At 46.8% G+C, this 19,437-nt stretch overlaps 1 protein-coding gene across 2 annotated transcripts in view; it reads left to right on the forward strand.

The window, feature by feature from the left end:
• Nucleotides 1-19,437, forward strand: part of SPICE1 (spindle and centriole associated protein 1) — a 56,657-nt gene that overhangs the window by 19,658 nt on the left and 17,562 nt on the right. For both annotated transcript variants that reach the window (XM_075592857.1, XM_075592858.1), the window contains exons 5-13: nt 2,143-2,245; nt 2,967-3,088; nt 5,261-5,358; nt 7,644-7,774; nt 10,252-10,392; nt 12,717-12,982; nt 14,488-14,619; nt 15,507-15,648; nt 18,150-18,347. In XM_075592857.1, the coding sequence (XP_075448972.1) occupies nt 2,143-2,245; nt 2,967-3,088; nt 5,261-5,358; nt 7,644-7,774; nt 10,252-10,392; nt 12,717-12,982; nt 14,488-14,619; nt 15,507-15,648; nt 18,150-18,347 (1,333 nt within the window). The remainder of the gene's footprint in view (nt 1-2,142; nt 2,246-2,966; nt 3,089-5,260; nt 5,359-7,643; nt 7,775-10,251; nt 10,393-12,716; nt 12,983-14,487; nt 14,620-15,506; nt 15,649-18,149; nt 18,348-19,437) is intronic.

The following is a 19,437-nucleotide window of genomic DNA, read 5'->3' on the forward strand; positions in this document are numbered from 1 at the left end:
GATATGTTGCCCATGTGTGTGACTCCCGGGGATATGGAGAATGGCGCGGATATGTTGCCCATGTGTGTGACTCCCGGGATATGGAGAATGGCCGGATATGTTGCCCATGTGTGTGACGCCTGTGGATATGGAGAATGGCGCGGATATGTTGCCCGTGTGTGTGACTCCCGGGATATGGAGAATGGTGCCGATATGTTGCCCATGTGTGTGACTCCCGGGATATGGAGAGTGGCGCGGATATGTTGCCCATGTGTGTGACTCCCGGGATATGGAGAATGGCGCGGATATGTTGCACATGTGTGTGACTCCCGGGATATGGAGAATGGCGCGGATATGTTGCCCATGTGTGTGACTCCCGGGGATATGGAGAATGGCGCGGATATGTTGCCCATGTGTGTGACTCACGGGGATATGGAGAATGGCGCGGATATGTTGCCCATGTGTGGGACTCCCGTGGATATGGAGAATGGCGCGGATATGTTGCCCATGTGTGTGACTCCCGGGGATATGGAGAATGGCGCAGATATGTTGCCCATGTGTGTGACTCCCGGGGATATGGAGAATGGCGCCGATATGTTGCCCATGTGTGTGACTCCCGTGGATATGGAGAGTGGCGCGGATATGTTGCACATGTGTGTGACTCCCGGGGATATGGAGAGTGGCGCGGATATGTTGCCCATGTGTGTGACTCCCGCGGATATGGAGAATGGCGTGGATATGTTGCCCATGTGTGTGACTCCCGCGGATATGGAGAAGGGCCGGATATGTTGCCCATGTGTGTGACTCCCGGGATATGGAGAATGGCGCGGATACGTTGCCCATGTGTGTGACTCCCGGGATATGGAGAATGGCGCGGATACGTTGCCCATGTGTGTGACTCCCGCGGATATGGAGAATGGCCGGATATGTTGCCCATGTGTGTCACTCTGCTTGTACCTCCTTCATAAAAAGCCCTTAGCACATTGAGAGTGGCATGTGGTACCGTATCAGCCTTGAGGGCGCATCATAGCGATGGGTGATCCACACTGTCAAAAGCGCACGAGAAGTCAACAAATACCATAAAGGTCCAGGGTGGGAAGGGGGCGATATTCTCAGGAACACACCATAAAAGAATAGAAAGGCAATAATAGGGTAGTATATCAACACAATAAATGGTCAGGTGAGGTCTTGGCTCTGTAGAAGTGCCTACTTACAACAGATAGTTACAATAGATACAAGATACTGCTATAAGGAATCTGTACAAATTGCTTGGAAGGTTGAGAATCTTTTCGGGTTCACTATCTAATATATCACACTGTGTGTATATTCACTTGTATTCACAATATATGCACTTAATTTCACTTTTGTGGTGTTTTAGCGCCGTTTCGAATCACTTTGGTTTACTTAAATACCATAAAGGTAACTTTTTTGCAGCGGAGTCGTATTTCTGCTAGTTGTCGGAGTGTGAAGATTTGGTCTGTACACCCTCTTCCTGGTCTAAACCCAGCCGGTTCTTCCCTGCAGTTCAATTCTCTGCATTTAAGTAGTTTGGTCCGGATAATAGAAGTCAAAAGCTTTGCAGATGTTGATAGCAAGCTTGTGCCCCTATAAATTTTGCAATTAGCCGGGTCGCCTTTTTTATGTATAGGCACGATTATTGCGTCTCTGAAATCTTGTGGCACATCAGTTTTGCTCCATAAGATGTTGTATAGGCCTTTTAATTGATTCACGACAACTTCTTCACCCACTTTTAGAGCTTCTGCGGGGATCCTCTAAATTGAACCCGATTATAAATTGAAATTGTTACTGCCCTGTTGTAACATTTAGTGCTTGCCCTTGAGCTTAAACCGCTTCTTTTTTCTATAAGTTTAAAGTGTTGTCTGAAATCCATGGTTTGATTTTTCTTCTCTTTATGGGGCATGTTTCCTTGAGTGTTTCCATGATGGGGGTTTTAGTTGAGTTCCAGTTATCATTTATATTATCATTTATGAGTGGGGCGAGCCAGTTGCATACTTGAATTTGGAATTGGGCTTGATTTGGTGGGGTTGGCCAGGTATGAGTAGTCTAATGTGGGTGTGGGATGAGTATACACGGGTGGTATTCACAAAGACATAATAGGTTTATAGTAACAAGGTGTCATTTTGTGCTGTGTTTCTCCGTCAGATCCTCTTTGATCAGTATCAGATGAACGATGTGCTGGAGAGGTCTGACCGAGCGATGGCTGTTGTGAAGGACCTGTTTGGAGATGCTCCTCGCAGACACACGGGTAGGACTTCAGTCTGACCGCTGCTATTCTCTGACATTATCTAGGCTACCCACCTACTGAAGAACTTGTCTACATTATATAAAGGGAGAAATAAATGATCAGTAAAAGTGTGAGAATCAGAAGCCGGGCCGGTCTAATATCCCTTAACCACTTCACCGTCTTCCCTCTAAAAAAGGGGGTTAGGATATTATTTGGGATACTTGTTTCCATTGAATTCATTTACATTTGTGCACACACTAAATTCAGGATAATAATTAAAAACCAACCACTAATTGAGGTTGACATCAAAGTAAGATTAGGAAGAGGAGTCCCTGCCCCGGAGAGCTTACAATGTAAGTGGTAAATAGGAAGAACGTACAGAGACTGTAGGCAGGAGTTCTGGTAAGTGTGTCTGCTGGTTATGTCCAAAGAATTTAATATACTACTGTCCCTCTGCAGAAACAGAGATTTCAGCCCGATTTTGTTTCCCCTCTTATCTTTTTCTGTCCAAATGAAATTGTTGAAACATGTAACATTTCTAAAGTACTTCAGTATCGGTAGAGGAGCTATCAATCAATTTCAGAACACGGATAGGGATAACATATCTCGGACGTGTAGCAGTCTCACTACCTAGCCTTGCGTGTGCGTGTGCGTGTGTTCCCATGAATTATTCTGAAACTTATTTTGCAGGTCGTCATTCTGTTCTGAAATCTGTGCTCTCCACTTTAACTCCCCTTTCCAGGGTTTCCTAATGTAACCGTGGCCCCTTACTGTGATCTAGAGACCTCTCGTGGACCCTTGGCTCAGAAAAAGGATCCCCCCACACAGCTCTCAGTCCTTAGTGAGTCCATCATGGACCCACAGGTAAGAGATCTCCCCTTCATAGGACAAATTGCACAAATCTGTTCGAGCCAAATATTAAACCACTCACTCTGTGAATGCGGAGTCAAGAGTCGTGACATTGACCGGAGACAACATTTGGTATACTGTAGGTATGAATAAATTACCGTTGCACATTAAATAAAGTATAAATATCTATATGTAGCCCGCCCTGCTTAGATTCTAGGGAGATTACGTCGGGGTACTGTGTGGTGGCGGCTCAGTATGGGTTACCTTGACTCTGAGTGCTGGATTCAGGCGGCTGGGCGATGAGGTAGCAAGGATGGAAAATAATGGGTGCCAGGAACTTTTATTTGTGTCCCCAGGCACGGGGACCGCTCTCACGCACATGACAACGTTGTACTGTTTTTATAGCAGACTTAACACTCAAATGGAGGAGAGTTGACAAAGTTGCTTTACTTGTGTGGGACCCGGCCCCCCTTTGTTGGTTTGGGATTATCCGTATTACCCCAATTACATAAGGCCCCTACGGGTATCCTGGTGGCATCTTCGCAAGTGACCACAATACCTTTGGCCTGTTTGAGTACTGACACTTCCGTAGAGACTAAGAGGATTATTAATGTGGATCTGCTGTTAGAGCTGATCCGCCGACACCCAGAATCCCTCTTTCCTGAGGGCTTCTGGGCGTGCCGTTTTCCTATCTTGTATCTTCATTAGCCTCCTTCTGGGATCCTAACTTAGAGGGGCACTGTCCCTATCTACAACATAAGGGTGATGGGGCCTGGTCTGTACAATTACTTTATGAACATCCCCATCTACTCTCCCTGAGGCTCCCCTCCTCTTGTCTTCCGGGAACCTGACCTCAAGATCCTCCCCTTATATCCCTTCTGACATCAGGGTGGGGCCCAACACACACACTCCCGCTATTAACTTGTCACAGCAATCTGGTAACCACATTGAGGGGGTTTACATATATTATGAATATATATTACAGGATGGAAACTTTTATATAAACAGTGGTAATTTTGTTATAGATCTTCGTTTGTCAGAACCAAGCGGTGACCTTTCTCGCCTACTTTGTTTTATATGGCAGCCTAGGGTTATTTCTCAATGTTGTATCATAAGCATTTAGTATACACTGTAGGGCTTTATGTGCAGTGTCTGTATGTGAGGCAGCTCAGTTATTTCATAGGATTAAGAAGGAAAAACAAAGGTATGTAAAGGAATGTTATGGCTCCATGGGGCTTTACCATTAAATCACAAAATGACCATAGCCTGCAACGACTCCAATTAGTTTTCAGTGGGACTAGTGACGCCAACTGAACAAATGTTACAAAGCAAACGTAACATGCTGCATATTACATGGGGTCTCCATGTACAATTCGCTGGTGGTTTTTCAAGCATAATTATAGTTAATTTAAGGCGGGGTCCATGGCGTATGCTTGCGAGGGTGGGAGCGTTAGCTCGGCGTCCCCCTAGCCTGTAGCAGGAGAGATTTTTTGTCCTGCAGGCAGATGCGACAGGGTGGCGTTTAGCGTGGCAGTGATGTCAAGGAGCTGGTTCGCACTCATTGGGTGAACCGGTCACGTGACCCTGCAGTCGCGCTTCCAAGACACATATATATTTTTTTGTCTCTCCAAGCGTAACTCCTGCCAATGCGCACGCACAGCATAGACATACTCATTACTCTAGGGCAGGGGTGCGCAAACTTCCTTCCCCAGCCGGCTCTACCACTGTGTCGCGCCCCCTCCCCCCCCAATGGCGTCTTCGGGGTCATGTGAAGTCACGTGACCCACAGTGTCATTTGACGCCACGTCTCCATGGCAACTGGCGTCAACTGACGCCGCGCGGTCATGTGATGTCACGCCGCGTTGACATGGAGACGAGTGGACACGGAAGCCAGGTAAGTGAGCGCGCCCCCCCCCACAAAAAGTCTTGCGCCCCCAGTTCGCGCACCACTGCACTAATGTAACTCATCGCGCAGCATGAGAGCGCTCCATCACCATGGACGAGGCCTAAGACTATAGGGGCTCTCGAGAGTCTAACCAGTGATTGAGACATACCTTTGTTGCTTGCACTTTGGTTTCAAAATTGGTCATTAAAAATACACGCTTGTCTACATTAGAAATGTATACATTCTCTTTCAAATGTATTGCAATGACATATTATAGTGTTTCGCACTTCTTTTTGGATCAGGCTCTTAATGAAGTAGAAAGATCGTTCAGTCATTTAGAGCACAGTGAAGATGAACGAGATGTCTCTATCGGCTTCCAATCCGACTTCCACACGGAGAGGTGAGTAAACATCTGTGTGTGCTGTAGTGAGGAACAGCTGAAAAATACTTTGTAGAAACTTCGTCTTCAAAGCACATCTGGGTCATTACCATGACACTGACCAAGGTTAAGAACAATTTGCTTTGGAGAGATTATGATTATACAGCGTTTAAGTACAGAGAGTGCTTTGGTTTGTATGAGCGATTGAGGGACCTAGAACCAAGTGCATGGATGAGTAAATGAGAGCTGGAACCGAGATCCCATCATATAAGTGAAAGCTTGGGACACTTGGTGAATTGCTAAAGAGCCTAGTGGTGGTGGGTGAAGGAAACTCCTTGCATCAGCCATGTGGATACAGGGATGAGAGCCTGCACGTAAAGAATGGATTAATCACAGGTAGATGGGGGAGGCTGGGCTGTATGATGGATGGATGGAATAATGAGGCTGTGTAGAATGATGGGCTCTGCTTTGCTGTGCTATAATGGTTCTCAAACCTCTCCTTGGGGATCACCATCCTCACCAAGCTTTAGGTATAGTAAGATTCGTTTAGGGGCAGAGGCTTGGAAAATTCCCGAAGCAAGTTACTTGGGTCGTCCTTTGAAACGCCGACAAAAGAGAACTTTCATCCGGCAAGGGTTGGACCCTCACACAGAGCATATGGAACCTATATAAAACAAAATTCCCACCTGCAATCTGTGATAATTCCAGATCTATGCTTTCTTGTCCCAAACGGAAAGCCTCATTGAAATACCGGGACAAACCTAACTAGCCCTGACTAACCAGCCATACGCAGCTAGTGGGGGGGGAGGGGGGAGCTGTGTTGCTAGGTAACTGAGGCCTTGTGAAGTAAACAAATACAGTAATGACAGCTGCCTAAAATATGTTTTGCTACTGGCCAAAAGATGTAGGAGCTTGAGCCCACACGTGTGTTATTTGTGTACCATTTGCATCTCGTGTTGACATTCTGTAGCTGGATAAAAGCTTCATACTGTTCTAAGAAGTGACTTGGTACTTAAGACACTGTCCGCTAAAGTCGCTGAGCTTGGCACCGGTACCTATAGCAGCTTCGGCGGTTGCAGTCTCTTCCTAGCATGTATATCGGGCGCAGCCAGTGCTGAATACTTCTCATACTACGGAATGTTGTTGCCCGAATGGATTAGGTTAGTGTGTTTATTTTGCTTTTTGTAGGGAAGCGAGTGTAACAAGGACTAATTTTTGCAGATCATATTTCTGCAGAAGGAATGTACATCGTTTTGAATTTTTTTTTATTTATTTTTTTACCTCTTACACAAACGAAAATGTTTGCTTTATTGGCGTCCTTATAAAAGCATGTATTACAGTCATTTTCTAATGAAAATAAATAAACTCATTTATTTATATATATATATATCTCTATATATCTCTATATATATATATTTTTTTAAATGTTGCTATTTAATTGTATTGTATTGTATGTCTTTATTTATATAGCGCCATTAATGTACATAGCGCTTCACAGCAGTAATACACGTGGTAATCAAATAAATAACAGATAATATAAATAACAGATCATGGGAATAAGCGCTTTAGACATAAAAGTAACATTAAGGAAGAGGAGTCCCTGCCCCGAGGAGCTTACAGTCTAATGCTTGCCATACAAACAAATCTACTGATCAATGTATGACACAGTTTTTTTCTGAGCGAAAGGCATGGGCTGGCAGTAGATCCGTAGCATCCGATCTCGAACATCCAAGCTTAGGCTGCGGTCCCAGTAATGTCTGTGACACGCGCGCCCGGCGGGGTGGGGGGGCGGCGCGTGCACAGCGCTGTCTGTGAGGGAGAGAGGGATCTTGCGACGGGAGGGGGCGTGGTCGGGGATTTGGCGTGGCCATCACGTCACGCGGCTGGTTCGCCCTCATTGGGTGAACCGCCGGTGGGGGCGTGGCCACGCCTCCGCCGCAAGGTTTGAACTCAATTTGATTGCGTTGGATAAAACCTTGCAGCACGGCGCGGCTGCACCTTTAGCGTGACGGTGCGTACTGGGCCCAGCCCCATTGATGGGCGGGGCTTGCACGCCGCGCCGTGCGCACAGGCTGTTACTGGGACCGCAACCTTAGATTGAACGAGCTCTGCACGGGTTCCTGCCCGTTAGTATGGAGCGCAGACCCTTGCACAGCCAGCGCGATGAATGCGTTGTGCTTTATACTGCTTCATGGTACCAGTGCTCATTGCAATACATTGCCGTTGCCTCCGCAATAATGGAGTCAAGATAATACTGCAGGGAGTCTCTCTTTGATAGACCTGTTTTTGTTTTAAACGACATATAGGGTACATCGTCTTTTGAAAGAAGAGGATTCTCGTCTCTTGTCTCCGCTTTGGTCTGAAAATAAACCGAAGGCAGTGAAACACGCTTTTGTAACCCCGTGCAAGCCGGCAGCTCCATCGCACGGGCAAACAGGTATGTCCAGGGGTAAGAGCTTACTGTGGGTCTTGTGTCCTGGGTGGGAATGCAGTGGATCACACGATATCCCAACAATGCGTTGCCAGCCACTCCGGCAGCAAAAGGGTTAAGGGCTGGGTCCCGCTGCGTCCGGCGGCCGCGTGAGCGCTACTCACTATTTCCTTGTAGCCTCCCGAGCCGGTCCCAGTCCCTCCTCACTGCACAGCTGACTACTTGCCGTGACGCGTCAGCCAGCAGGGGATACACGAGGATCGTGTTCCCGTGCGGCGACGCGTCACATGGTGCGCGAGGGAGCCAATCGCAGACTGGCTCCCATCAACCAATGGCAAGCCAGCTCGTGATAGGCAATGGGAGGACATATTTTCCAAACCAGGAAGAGGGAAAACTTCAAACTTGCAAAAAGCAGTTACATTGCACACACAGACACAGGTCAGGTTTTAAGGATATCCCTGCTTCAGCACAGGTGGCTCAATCGGAGGCTCAGTCTAAGGCTTTGTCCCTGCTGGCGCTGAGCGCGCTCATGCTTGGAGAGCTCTCCAAGCATAAGCGCCCGGGTGGACTTTAAATTTTTGCAAGCGCTCGCGGGGGGTAAGCTGAGCGCGCTGGTAAGTATAAAAAACTTATTTACCTGAGCGCCGGTGAGCGTGTGTGCACGCGCTTACCGGCGCGCGCATCGCGTGAGCAGAGACTTGCATATATATATATGCAAGTCACCTCGCCAAGCGCCACCCGCTCAGCGAGCTCAGCGCTAGCGGGGACGCAGCCTAAGACTGCACGAGTACAATATGTTACCTCCACTTCGTGATTTACCAATTCGCAGGGAGGACCCGGTTAGTTGCGGTGTTTAACAGGTGAAGACAAAAAGATCATTCTGAGGCACTGGCACACGTGAAATATAAATAAACACACAATCCCAGCAAGCTCAACAACCCCAAAACCCACCACATCATACATACAGCATATATATTTGTGTCAAAATGGAGTGCTACTGAGCGTGGCCAAGTGTATACAACAAAAGACACAACTGACCAGTGCTACATCCAAAGTGACAAAATACATAGTGCGATACTTCAGTGATAATCTTCTCATGAGTAAGGGAAATGTAGTTAAACCCTTTGGCCAAACCGTTATAAGCCTGCAGCCACGTCACGGCATGACCAGTATGCAGCCACGTCACGGCATGACCAGTATGCAGCCACGTCACGGCATGACCAGTATGCAGCCACGTCACGGCATGACCAGTATGCAGCCACGTCACGGCATGACCAGTATGCAGCCACGTCACGGCATGACCAGTATGCAGCCACGTCACGGCATGACCAGTATGCAGCCACGTCACGGCATGACCAGTATGCAGCCACGTCACGGCATGACCAGTATGTGCAGATCCTAACACTACCTGGTAAAGTCCTCATTTACCTCTGCTGGACACTGCTGGTAAAATGCTCATTCTCCCTCCAGCAGAGGTAAATGAGGAATTTACCAGGTAGTGTTAGGACCTGCAAATTGGTCAGGCTGTGACGTGGCCGCAGGCTTATAACGCTTTGGCCAAAGGGTTTAACTAAATGACCCTTATTCATGAGAATGCTAACGTTGAAGTATCGCACTATGTATTTTGTCACTTTGGATGTAGCATTGGGCAGTTCTGTCTTTTGTTGTATACACTTGAAATATAGAAAGATTGCCAATCTCAGCCACTTGCTAGTCACATTCACTTTGGGAGGCTTTAACGAGGAGAATGCTTCATGCATTACCTTTTAGAAACAATGTTTAATAATGAACTTCTGCATCTTTGGGTTTTCTTTAGGATTTTCCAATTGGTTAAAAGGTCTTAAGTTTCCTAGTTTTTTCTTTGCTGGGAAGCTGATGCACGTGTAATCAGGATCGTGTTTTGAGTGTGAACATGTGATTGTGCGTGTGGCAGGGAACGGTTAAACATATACCTTGTGGGAATGGGGCCCAGCATTTCACTGTAGGCACAATAAAGGTTCCACAGTCTGTAGGCAAAGAAGGGCGAGGGACTGTGTTAGTCCTTTCTTCCGTGAAGTAACGGAGGAGGGAGACGGAGGAGGTTGTATGATACCTTTTATGGGACCAACAAGTAGTTGATCTGTTACAAGCTTTCCAACCTCTCAGGGTCCTTCATTGGGTAGGGCTCTGCCCTACCCAATGAAGGACCCTGAGAGGTTGGAAAGCTTGTAACAGATCAACTACTTGTTGGTCCAATAAAAGCTATCATCTCACATACTCCCTCATTTGTTACTACAGTTTATTGAATATAGATTTAGAAGTCTAATTATCAGTGGCTATTACAGCTGTGCTAACGAGTTTAATCCGTTTGGTATCAGAGGCGCCTGGAACACATTGCAGTGAAAGGAGAACCCCATATAACCCCTGTTATACGTCCACGTGCTTGACTTGTTCTCTTTCTTGCAAGACTTTGCATCTTACGATAGACTTTTGTTTTAAACCAGTGTTAAACGCGACCACCGCTGTCAAGAGGGTGAAAGCTCGCCTCCAGTTGGAAGAAACGGAAGAGCCGGCGGAATCAAGTTGCATGATTGGCCAAGTACTCAACCCTCAACTCAAGAACCACAGAAGAGCCATTTCCAAAGGTTTGGGCTATTCCAAGCAAAGCCTCTCAGAACAATGTTACAGTACGAGATAAACGGATAATAACCCAACGGGGCGCTACGCTTTCACTTAGGCCTGGGACATGGTGAAGGGAGCGGCGCTGGGCAGCGCTGACGCTCATGCTCTCCTGCTCAAGCAGGAGATTTTTTCTGTCCCTGTATGAGCGTCAGCGAGCGCGCTTGTGTGCCGGGTGGGAGGCGGCCTGGAGGCGGGGCTTGCGCGTCACGGCGCCGGCGTCACGGACTGCCATTGGCTTCTGGCAGTCACGTGACCGGCCCTGCGCTTGCATGAGCGGCAAAATTTAAACTTGCCTGTCTCCTGCATTTCCACACGCCTGCAGAAGCGTGCGGAAGCGCCGTCTAAAGCCGCACCGATAGGGATAATGTTTCCCCTAAGCGCGCCTTTTTGACCATGTCCGAGGCCTTAGAGCAGAGGTAACCATGTAATTGGTTTGTCGACCCTGAACAAGGTTTGAGAACTGCTGACCTACAGTTCTGCATCCAGTTCTGTGGGCCAAGCCTCCTTCTGAACACAGGGAGGGGGGGTGGTGGTACATGAGAGCTATTGAAAAGATGTCTGAAGACCGATTTACCAACCTCCGCATGTACATACTAGAATAAAGTGTGTGTGTGTGTGTGGGGGGGGGGGGGTTGGGACTTGTTATGTAGTTGATGAGTTTGAAAAAAAAGACCGTTGTCCATCGAGCTCAACCTATGTTACATTTAGACGACAGATTCTTTATCCTATATTTGTATTTACAGTATTTTGATCCAGAGGAAGGCAAACACACAACCCTAGTGACACATTATTCAATGATGTCTCGTATGATCTATAGTAGATTTTCAAGAAAACAAGGATGTACATAATGCAGAAGAGGGAATGAATGATACATTATTAGCAGAAAACGCGATGCGGTTTGAGAACGTGATTCTCATTCATTAAGGGCGAGAGTCAAGTGAATATTTATTTTTATTTTTAAAAGAGCACACTAATTTCACTTTTTTTTCCTGATTTTAAAATGTTTTTTTTTGTTTTTTTTCTGAACGGCGGATTTACCCGACTAAGGCACACGAAGCAGGGAGCGGGTATCTGTTTTTTTTTGTTTTTTTTGCTGCTGGTGGGAACACGGCATACTTCTTATTAACAGAAAGTATAAAAACGTACTTTATTGGCTAAGATTTTAGTTGGTGAACCTCGGGGGTTGTGTGTCCGTCTCCCAACAGCGAAACGGAGACAATACTGGTGAAAACAAACATCACAAGATTTCTCACGATTAACCATAGTGAGCAATGGATATTTTTTGTCTTTGCTGCTGTTTTGCACTAATATTGCCTCATTTCATTAGCATGCTAGACTTTGATAGGTAGGCCCCATAGAAGCTTACTGACCCAGTGGTTTCCTGCTTCCAGTTTAATGTGCATGCGTGAAACCCAGAGAGATCCCCCGGTAATTTTTCTTCAGAGGCAGTAAAGGGAGGCGGCAGTCAAGTGGACTTGTGCACATAGATGTGTAGGTTCACTGAGGGATCGACGTTTCGGTTCTGCTTTGGACCTTTTTGTAAGATCTGTCCCGCCAAAGGTTTCAACGTGGGACCGACATGTCGATCCCTCAATAAACCTACACATCTACATGCACACGTCCACTTGAGTGACGTCTCCCTTTTTCTGCCTCTGAATCTGGTTCTCGCTGGCTGTGCGCCCGTGGGAGGAGCGGTGGCGGAATTGAGTGCTGCTTTTCCTTATGTTGGATGGTGGTGTTCAGCCATTTCCGTGTACAAAGACCTGTTTTCTACAAGGAAACACCTTGCGCTACATCCAGGGTTGCCACCTTCAACTGATGGCCAACCCGGAGGGGGGGGGGGGGGGAAATTCCCTTGGCGGCGTCTCCCGACATCCTGCTGCAACTTCCCCTCCAACTGCAGTGAACATGGCTGCACAGCATTATATGATGCTGCTTTGCCATGGCAACGTAGCGCTACGTGACATCATGACGCTACGCAGCATCACGTTGCCGTGGTGGCGTAGCGTTCCTTTGCCATGGCAATGCGGCGTCATGTGACGCCACGCAGCCATTTTCAGTGCAGTTGGAGGGGGAATTGCAGAAGAATGCCAGAGACGCGACCGCCGCCACCCGGAGATTGACGGGCTAAACCCGTAGCCCGGAGGGAAGTACCTAAAACCCGGAGTCTCCGGGTCAAACCCGAAGAGGTGACAACACTGGCTACATTTGTTGGTGGCACCAATTTCATTCGCTTCCTTAAAAGCCCCTGGATGTCTCTAACATGCATCCTTTCGCCCCAACGAAGGAAAGAAAACCAGTGCTTCCGACATTGGCTCATGTCGGACGGAGGAGCTCTCTCTCTCCAAGGCCTCGGCTTATGATCTCCCCAGCGGCAACCAGTCCAGTCTGGATGTCCTAAACCAAATGATTCAGGATGTGGAGCGAGAGATGGAGGCGTACGAGAGGCAGAGCGGGCGCCAGGTGACGGTCGCACCGCAGGGTCAAGGCGTGTCCGGATTCACTTTATCACTGCTGAGCTCCTTAAAACGACTAGTGCGCTACATAAAAGAGGTAAAATAGTCGGGCGTGGCTTCCCTAACGGGAGTGTCCAGTTCTGGTCAATGGAGTGGTTTATGCGAATACCGTTTTCCGTAATCATGGGGCACGGCCAGAATATTACATAGAGTACATGCAGTTGGTTCTTATGGTTACTCACAGTACACGGATTCCTTCTAGAATGAGTTCGGAAAGCTCGTTGACGAGTCCGGCACCCCAATAAACTGTGGGTGCTCCACCGTCCTTGCATGGGGACAGCCAAGGTAGACTTTAAAAATACATGCAATATTCCCTTTTACACCATGCTTCTGAATTTCAGATTTATGTGGACATATGGCAGGTTCTTTTATTTTGTTTCAATTGAAAATGACATTTCCTAATTACTCGTGGTTTTTAAGGGTATATGGTGGCTTTGTGCTGTAGATTTTTATGCCGGCCTGGCTGAGTATTGCCAGATCTACATAGAACGTTAAAACAACCAATGCAAAATCACTGTGCATACAGCTGAAAGCAGAGCTAGTTTGGGGTGTCAAATCATTCTCACGAGAGCCCAAAACACGAGTTGCATAGATCTGGGATACCAAGACCTATATTATTTAGTTAACAAAACAAATTGCTAAATGAACAGTGAAGGTAGCATTGTGATGCAAACATGTAGATTATTTAGTGAGAAAATGGCAACGTTCCTTGCAGAAATGTTATATATATATATATAGATATATGAAAAAATCATCTCAGTTGGCACACTGTAAACATAAGTAAGATGCTGATGCTAGCCCCATATGCACATGTAAAAAGTAGATTTTACCAGATTTGGAGTCCGGAAAAAACGAGACAGCACACAGTCCAGTAGTTCCAATGAACGTTTTTTCCGGACTCCAAATCTGGTAAAATCTACTTTTTATATATAGATATAGATATAGTCATGGTATGGAGATTTGCACTCACGTTTCAGTTGGTAGGCAGATGCTTGTCCCATATGTAAATACAGGTAATAGACGTGTGGTAACCAGGGGAATCCTGATGACCAAAGAAGACAGCTCACCGCAAAGTTGATGAAAAAAAGTGTATTATGAAACACAGGGCCGACTGGCCCTGTGTTTCATAATACACTTTTTTTCATCAACTTTGCGGTGTGCTGTCTTCTTTGGTCATCAGGATTCCTCTGGTTACCACACATCTATATATAGATATAGATATATATATCTATATATATATATATATCTCCCCTGATCTATACCGCAAGTGTATGTTACCTCCAATTCGCAGGAATGACCCGGTTAGTTGCTGTGTTGAACAGATGTGAAGCCTCTTACAGGTGAAGACAAAAAGATCATTTTGAGGCGCTGGCACACGTGAAATCTAGAAAAATTGCCCATCTCAGGCACTTGCTGTTCACATTCATTTTGCGGATACTGTAACGAGAAGAACGCTTAATGCGTTGCATTTTACAAACCATGTTTCAGGATATGAATGTAGATAATTGATGCAGGACCATTTCCCACCCTCCTCCTTCGCAGAGCGATATGCAGCTTCGGGAGGAGACGTTGCAGAGGCAGCGTTTGCAAGCCGAGCTGAGTGAGCAGCGGGTGCTGATCGACGCCTTGACAGCCGACATTCTTTCGTTCAAAGACAGGAACGCCATCCCTCGGGTACCACAGACACGCTTCTGTTTCCATCCTCTGCCAATGAATTGCTTTACCCCACCGTATCTGTGATGAGTGCAGCCTGTGTTACAGGCTTCTGTCGGGGGTTCAGCACAACATGTAGTGAGGTTGGCGGCGCTGTTTGCCAGACCTGGATTTTGGTAACACTCTCTGGTACTCCTGTGGTGCTCATACAGATGCAGCCAGGCTGTTTGTGCTAGCGGGGGAAACCTGGGCATCCCAGGCAGCGAGAGAAGTCTCGCCGGTGGGGGGGGGGGGGGGGGGGGGGGATGGGACCCCCCCACAGGCAGCCGTGACACTTGCAGTCTCCGGAGCTGCAGCGTTTTGCTTTTCTCCTCGCGGCTCCGGGAACAGGACGTCTGGCTACATCTGTACACTACGTAGCAGTCAAATGTATATTGCAGAGGTGGCCAACGCCAGTCATCAGGGGCCGCCAACAGGTCAGGTTTTCAGGCTATCCCTGCTTCAACACAGGTGGCTCAGTGACTCGGTCAACGAGTGCACCACCTGTGCTGAAGCAGGGATAGCCTGAAAACCTGACCTGTTGGTGGTCCTTGAGGACCGGCGTTGGCCGTTCCTTGTATATTGAGTGTTCCTCTGCAATGTCTCAGCAGCTAGACAGGCGCTTGGGGGAAACCTGCATTTTCTTTGTGACGTTAATCTTAAATATAATGAACCCGAAATAAATAAGAGCAGAATATAGTTGAGGGCTCTTTAATACACTGCCGTTCGCTGCTGGTAACAATGCTGAACATGTGATCCAGTTCTTGTATAGGGTGGGATATTTTTCCCTGGGTAGGTGCAGATGGGATTGGGGGTGATTTTTTTTCGGCCTCGCTGGCCAAACTTCTCTCTTCCGCCCTCTCTCTCAGTGCGACCTCCAGCCGCGTGCGGCCGCGACAGGCAAGCAGCTGGCGTCACTCCCAGAAGCACGGAGGAGCCTCCCTGAAGCAGACCCAGAAAGACTTTTAACTCCAGCACGGTCAGGCAATGAAGGAGTTCTGCAGAACCCTGGTAGAAGAATCCCTTTCATATACTGTATTATTATTATTATTTTATTTGTGCAGCGAGGCAATGGGGCGCAGAGTTATGTATATTAACAAAACAAACAGTTACTCAAGGAACAATCGTGCACAAACAGACACGAGGTAACGCGGGCCCTGCTTGTGAGAACTTACACACTATACAGAACACCTATCCATGTCAGAGAGCGTCCCAGCTCTGCTCCAAGGGGGCAATAGTCTTGGTAGCACATTTGTGGCAGGGTTAGTCACGCGGGGCGGTGTGGGTGCGGGGCAGTCTGGGTGCGGGGCAGTCTGGGTGCGGGGCAGTCTGGGTGCGGGGCAGTCTGGGTGCGGGGCAGTCTGGGTGCGGGGCAGCAGTCTCTCCCGGAACTCCTTGGGAAACAGCTGATGTCGCGATCTTGTTCTAGGTACCGGTGAAATGTTATCAGGCTCCCTGTACTTCCCCATGGGGGGGGGGGGGGGCGCGAAGGGGGGGATGTATTTATTTCTGCTTTGGTTGAGTGGCATATTTCACCAAGTGACTAATCGGGCTGTATCGATAACATTGATGTGGTTTTGAGTATTCAAATATTATGATCAGGAGGTGTTCTGACCAAGTTACTCTATTGGCTTCCTGAGCATTTTTTGGTTAACCATCTCACCACTGACATCAGTGGACACTTTTGTGTCAAGGTATTATTACACGGATCTGTTACAAACAGGCTTTTTGCAGACTAGCAATACCACTTTTACAATGCTATAAGTATCTAAAAGTTGAGTCTTATTTAAGTTACTGTGTTGCCATTCATCACGTTGGACAGACGCCCTCTTATTAAGCCACGGACACAATGAGACAGTGCTGGAATCGTTTACACACGCAGTGTGGGCTGAATACAGGCCATGTTTGCACTTCTTTACACACTCGCGGTTACCTATTAACAATCATTTCCAATGGCACCTACTAGGTTTCTACAAGAAATGAACTCGGATTGCCTAAATGCCCACCGTGGGCAGTTTATACATGGATATGCCCTCACCGTGGGCAGTTTATGCACTGATATACCCTCACCGTGGGCAGTTTATACACTGATATGCCCTCACAGGGGCAGTTTATACACTGATATGCCCTCACATGGGCAGTTTATGCACTGATATGCCCTCACGTGGCAGTTTATTCACTGATATGCCCTCACGTGGGCAGTTTATACACTGATATGCCCTCACATTGTTTTAACCACGTCTGCTCACTGTTTTTATTCTTTAGTTCACGTTGATAGTTTTACCCAATGGGTCATTAAACTTGTTTTTATAGCTGTTTATTAGCAGAACTCTATAATTCCACGTGCCTGCTACCAATCCATTATCAGATCTCACAATTTAGTATTAGCCCTTATTAGCCTAATCTTGCTACTGGTTAGACTAACTGTAGACACACAGACTATCTGCCCCTATAGCATGGCTTTCTTCTAATTGGATGCTGGTATGGCACCTTCCTTACTTTTTAGCATGTGCACCAACAGTGAGGATCCCTGTCCCCTCTCTCTACCTATTCCCTAGTGCATTTTTGGCACCACATCTGCATGGCCGCTCCAGCTGCTAGAGAATACCGAATACCTCATTATAAATTAACAAACTAATTACCCAGTCAGACAATGCAGGTGGTAGCTTTTACAGGAATTGGACCTGCCTGCTTTTATATCCATAGAAGTGAGATCTCTCTCTAGTGTGTTACACTTATGGATGATACCTACAGGTGCATGCTATTGGTATGGTTAAAGTTTGGAACTGTTGGTCACTAACTTACATAATACAGGTGTTAGGGATTCACCTAGTATAAGTTGCAGGTTATGAATATAAACGGCTAGCCGAAAGGCGTGGTTTAAAAAAAATAATAATAATAATACATTTAGGGCCCCACAGTTAACCTTTGCAAATCATTAATGCTAAATGTTAAATAACTTTAATAATAACTATGTCCGATAAACGCTTTTCTCACAATTGAATTCAAAGCGTGTCACAATTACACTATACCGAGCGGTGGTCCGCAGCACAAAGGGATGTTACACACACAGCCCCTGCCCCGTAGAGCTTACACTCTATTATTTTGGTGCCTGAGGCACAGGGAGATAGTGACTTGCCCAAGGACACAAGGAGCCGACACCGGGAATAGAACCAGGATCCCATGAGTCAAACTCTGTGGCGTTGTTTATAGCGTCTTTACTCACTGAGTCGCTCCTTCAGTGTTGCTTCTTCGTACAGGGTCTGTCAGCTGAGGTTAGTAACGTACAAACATGACTCCTCTGTGATTTGAGCCGGCACATTAAGTGCCTCCTAGCGCCAGAAGTAGACTGCTATGTGCCTTAGGTGTCCTCTGGTGCTGTCCTCGGCTTCCAGTGATGGCTGCTGTTTAGAACCGTGGGGCTGATTTTGGTGCATCGTATGGTCTGACCGCGGAATCTGCTCTCCGCGCGTGCTGACCGACAAACGTCCTTGTCCTGTGCTCCTTTACAGATCTGCAAATCGAAGATTTGGAGGGAGAGCAAGAATGTTTTGAAGCGTCTCCGGAAAAGCTTCGTACTCCGACATACCGCAGGACTACGGAAGAAGCCCAAGTGAGGAGCCGTCTGCCCTCCCATGTCTTCCAGCCAGCTGTGATGTTATCTCCTCCCAGGCAGAAGACTCGGAAGGAGTTCTGTAACCAGTCGGAGGGTAAGATCCCATGAAGTAGAGTCCCTGTTGTATACAATCTAAAATAGTTTGACCGTATTATTATTTTTTGCTGCTGAAATGATCTGCTGCTCATTACATTGTTGAGCACTAAAAGGTCCTCCACTGGGGAGGGAAGGGTATTGTATGGTTTGTCTTTATTTATATAGCGCCATTTAATGTACATAGCGCTTCACAGCAGTAATACACGGGGTAGACAAATAAATAACAGATAATATAAATAACAGGTCATGGGAATAAGTGCTTCAGACATAAAAGTAACATTAAGGAAGAGGAGTCCCTGCTCCGAGGAGCTTACAATCTAATTGGTAGGTAGGGAGAACGTACAGAGACAGTAGGAGGGAGTTCTGGTAAGTGCGTCTGCAGGGGGCCAAGCTTTATGTATCAAGTGTCCAGAATATCCACAGTGCTATTTGTATGCTTCTTAAGCAAGTGTGTCTTAAGGTGGGTCTTAAAGGTGGATAGAGAGGGTGCTAGTCGGGTATTGAGGGGAAGGGCATTCCAGAGGTGTGGGGCAGTCAGTGGGAAAGGTTTAAAGCTGCAGTTCAGTCTTTTTTTATTTTTTTACTTCAATAGTTTCATGTGTGCAATCTCTAATTACCTAAAGAACTGTATAGCTGCAGGTCAATTCGTTCTCCATGTATTGATCTGTGAAATTTGGTGACATAATTAGTGAAGGGATCTGTTTTGCTTCTGTCACTTAGTGGAAGCTCATGAATATTCATGAGCACTCCTGCACTGACATGTGCTAGAGGGAGGGCAGTGCTGACAAAGGGGTGTGCAAGGGCTTGTGACAGGACATGAAGGGGCAGTGCCTTAGCAAATGGTTGTTAAAATAGAATACAAGAAAATTGGTCTTTCAAAGTTGTTTTTTTAAAAACAGAAAATGCTTAAAGTATTTTTTCTTACTACAGAACTGATTTATTAAAAAAAACACACATGCAGGATATTGACTGAACTGCAGCTTTAAGGCGGGAGAGGGCTTTAGATACAAAGGGGGTAGAAAGAAGACATCCTTGAGCAGAACACAAGAGTCGGGATGGTGCATAGCGAGAAATTAGGGCTGAGATGT

The sequence above is a fragment of the Ascaphus truei genome, chromosome 3 (genome assembly GCF_040206685.1).
Source record: "Ascaphus truei isolate aAscTru1 chromosome 3, aAscTru1.hap1, whole genome shotgun sequence".
Lineage (NCBI taxonomy): Eukaryota > Metazoa > Chordata > Amphibia > Anura > Ascaphidae > Ascaphus > Ascaphus truei.